This window comes from Emydura macquarii, unplaced genomic scaffold (genome assembly GCF_026122565.2).
Source record: "Emydura macquarii macquarii isolate MOO-44397 ecotype Brisbane River unplaced genomic scaffold, CSIRO-AGI_Emac_v2 contig_306, whole genome shotgun sequence".
Taxonomy (NCBI): domain Eukaryota; kingdom Metazoa; phylum Chordata; order Testudines; family Chelidae; genus Emydura; species Emydura macquarii.
The window spans coordinates 11,934,271-11,938,031 of NW_027130443.1; the positions used below are offsets into that span (position 1 = coordinate 11,934,271).

Here is a 3,761-nt window from a genome sequence, read left to right on the forward strand (position 1 = left end):
TTTAACCCTTGCGGTGCTGAAGAGTCTAAATCAGAAGAAAAAACAGCCCACGAAAGCTTATGCCTGCAGAATTTTGTTAGTCTTTAAGGTGCTACAGGACTCTCCCTGTCTTTGCTAAATCTGAAGCACAACACTCCGTTTGGATGAGCAAAGTGAAATGTCCTAGCAGCTTTTTAGGTTAAATTCGGCTCTTCTCCATCATCGTCTCTCACTGTAGTTTCGAACACACGTGGCTTTGAAATGTAGAAACCTGGGAACGTCAAGCTGGAGAAGCCATCTACATCCCAGTTGTGCCAGGGCAAGGTTGTTCTCCAGGGAGGAAGGCTGGTTTTGGGGTTAAGGCATGGGCCTGGGACGACTTGGGTCTGCCACAGACTTCTTGGGTGGTCCTTGGTCAAATCACTGCAGTTACCCTGTACCCCCGTTCTGTAAGATGAGGCTAAAACATCCATGCCCTGCAGAAGTGGTGTGATCATAAATACCTTTATTGAGGCATACTGCTGTGAGCCACGGAAGTGGATAGAGCTTTGTCTATTCCAGCTCTAAATGTCTTTAACCATCAGCCCTTTACCGGTTCCCTTTGCGGAGATCATTCCACAATCAGCTCTGCCTTTAGCAAATCTTTCCTGTTATCTGGCTTAAATTTCCCTTGTTTATATGTCATCCTATTCTCTGTATCACAGTAGCACCCAGAGACCCTCAGCGTGGCTCCAGGCCTCATTGTGCGAGGTGCTGTACAGACAGAACAAAGCAATGGTCCTTGCCCCAAAGGGCTGCCATCCTTGGTTACATAAGGATCTGATCTGCTGTGAGTTGTTTGAGTCACTTTAAGTGTCACTCTCATGCAAGATTGATGATGTGATGATAAAAACCTATGTCCCTTGTTCCTATATACATCACCACCACCACCAGCATTGTCCCTCGGGGGGTGATTATGCAACTCACCCTAACACAGTGTGTGTCTTTTTCCCCCTGCTAACGGCTGGGCCACATGAGTGGATAATAGCCTACTGGTGCTGTCAGCTGGAGGAGTTACTCCTTTAACTCAAGCAGTAGTGGCTCCTGGGTGTTAGCCCTGGCAGTCATGGGCTCGGCCCTTCTTGGCAACACCGGAGAGTCACCAGGACACCCGGTCAGTTAAACATGTGGTTTCCTGGCAGTGCCTTTTGGCCCAGCTTTTCCAGGCGGCGGCTGGAAGATCTGAGCAGCTGCATGATGCATCCCCAGCAGACTGAGCAGGACACAAGCCCAGGAGGAGGCAGCCATGAAGTGGTTAAAGGCGCCCTTCTCCCGGGCATTCAGGATGGTGCAGGTCACGGCTGGCGGGCAGGGAGAGGGAGGGCATTGCACCAGCACGGGGAAGGGGCTGTAGAGCGCGTGGAACGTCACCAGGAAGATGCCTTCGAGGACAGCCTTGGCCAAGAGGCTTCCCAAATGCAGCCAGAGCTGCTGCTGCTTGCCCCGGAGTTTGGGCTGCGGCCGGCCGCCCTGGCCCCCGCCGTGCTGGCAGACGTGCCGGGAGCAGGCCAGCCCGTGCGTGAAGATCACCACCAGCTGCAGCGCGAAGAGGCTGGCGGGCGAGAGGGGGAAGGCGGCGTCGAAGCAGGTGCGGCGGCAGCTTTCCCCGCTGGCGTTGCAAGCCAAGTCCCCCACCTCGTCCCGCCACAGGGTCTTGGCTCCGACCAGCCAGGCGCCCAGTCGCAGCGTGAAGAGCGCAGCCAAGCCGCCCCTGCACGGGCGGGGACAGTGCCCGCTAGTGCCGCTCAGCAGGCTTGTGACGGCTTCCACCACCATGGCAGCCTGCGGGGGGAGAAGGAGAGACGTGCTTGGAGCATGGGAAGGGGCTGCCCCCCGCGTATTCACGGCACAGATGGAGCAGGGAGAAGCAGATCAGAACTCTCTGGGTCAGATGCGAGATCAACCTGATAGGAGCCTTCGAAATACCATGGCTTGGCTGCAGAGAGAGGTAAGGGGGCATGGAGGGGGCTAGAGAGGAAGGCCGGGCTTGTGATTAAGGCATGGGCTTGGATGTCCGGAGACCTGGCTCTGCTGCTGAGCTGCTGCGTGGACATGGGCACGTCCCGGCCCCTCTCTGTGCCTCAGTTTCCCCTTCCACCTTTTGTGTCTCTGGTCTGTTTAGATTGCGAGTTCTCTGAGGCAGGGGCTGCGTCCGTGTAGCACCCCGCAGAACAGGGCCCTGCCCCCAGGTGTCAGTCATGCCTGGGGATGGCACGTGGCGATAACGGAGAGGTCGCCGGTGCCGCAGAGGGCTAGGTAATGAGCTGCTCCGGCGGGAAGGATCAGCTCTTTTCACACCTGCTCTGTGTTAGTAGGCAGGAAGGAAATGGCGGAGTCTGTACGAGGCTAGGGGTCACGTCTGGGTCTCTGAGCTGGGATGCTTGGAGCTGTCTGCCTGCTTCCACCGGGGGGGTGGGGGGGGAGAGAGTGTCAAAGTGGGAATATTGTGTAATATTCTGGAGTGCTGTTTGTACCTCAGTTTCCCCATGTGGTGCATTGTTACCCAGTGGGATGGAAAGGGCCGGTTTGCTCTCAGGGCAGGTGAAGAGATGTAGGTGTGGGTGTCCCCTAGCCAGCTGGGCCTTCGTCTCCATGTAAACGGCGCATCTGAGAAGACCGGGGTGAATCTAATCGCCAGGACATTGGGACCTGGCAACCGAGGACCCGGAGGGATATAGACTCTCCCCGTCTATTGAGGGACGATGACCAGCAATCGTCCAGCTCGAGATCAAAGGGCTGGTGGGTGAGGTCTGGGGGATCAGAGTTGGCTGCCGGACGGAGTCCGGGCTGTCTCAAAGGAGGTCAGACAGACGGAGCTTGAACCAAGGGGTTGCCTCAAACAGTGGGTCTGGCTCTGCTGGGCTGGCTGGACGTAGCTCCCGGGGTGGCCCTGAAGGCCCGGAGCTGCAGCCTAAGGAGGCGGTGAAGCCCCGTGTCTGACCCGGGCGGAGGAGTCAGAGCGCGAGGGGGTCTGGCACACTGAAGGGGGCCCTCCCAGAGACTGAACCAACCCTGCGGATCTGTGGCAGGGAGCCTCTCGGAGCACCTGCCTGCCTGACCTGCGTCAGTCCTGAGCCCAGCACACCAGCCCGGTGGCTTTGCTTGGATGATCTCCTCCAGGTGATGGATGAAGATCAGGTATTGTCCCTGCGGCGTCATTGTTTGTTCAATCTCTCGTTGCCTTGGATACCACTGATTGCAACTCACATGCAAACCCTAGCGGGAGGAGATGGGGCTGCGGATCTGGGAACAAAGCCGGAGCCAAGACGTGCAGTGATTTGCTCTTCTGCCTCGAAGCCTGTCTCATGTGACATTGGGCTGGGCTCCAACTTCTCTGCTTCCCAGAGGAGTAAACTGAGGCACGGAGAGGGGGAAATGGCACTAATTTACCCAGCAAGTCAGTGAGTCCTGGATCCCAGCCCCCCTCTGTTCTAGCCCCTATGCCCCATGTCCCGCTCAGAGCTGGCGAGAGAGCCCAGGAGTCCTGACTTCCAGCCCCCTGCTCTAAGCCATTCGTCTGAATGCCCCGGCAACCTTCTCACAGCGAGGTTCCCAGGAACGGCTCAGGGGGCCCATGGGTGACCTTGCCCTTTGCAGGGGAGCTCTTCTCCTCACCCTTCCTGCAGAGACCCATCTTCCCACGCCCTGCTGGGCTCTTCCACGAGCTCGCTGGAGGCTGGAACCTGAAAATGGTTTCTGGTGGCCCATCAAAGCAGAGGCCCTGGTGCAGCTTCCCCTCCCCG

General features: G+C 57.6%; 1 protein-coding gene across 1 annotated transcript; it reads right to left on the reverse strand.

Annotated features, from left to right (window-relative positions):
• Positions 1-1,137: 1,137 nt before the first annotated feature.
• LOC137157513 (gap junction beta-7 protein-like) lies at positions 1,138-1,794 on the reverse strand. Its single transcript, XM_067554806.1, has one exon. It carries the CDS (start codon positions 1,792-1,794, stop codon positions 1,138-1,140), a length of 657 nt encoding a protein of 218 aa, XP_067410907.1.
• Between the last annotated feature and the right edge of the window lie 1,967 nt (positions 1,795-3,761).

Bases quoted from the DNA above. Each gene is read 5' to 3' on its own strand.
- LOC137157513 (XM_067554806.1), bottom strand. From the start codon at position 1,794: ATGGTGGTGGAAGCCGTCACAAGCCTGCTGAGCGGCACTAGCGGGCAC.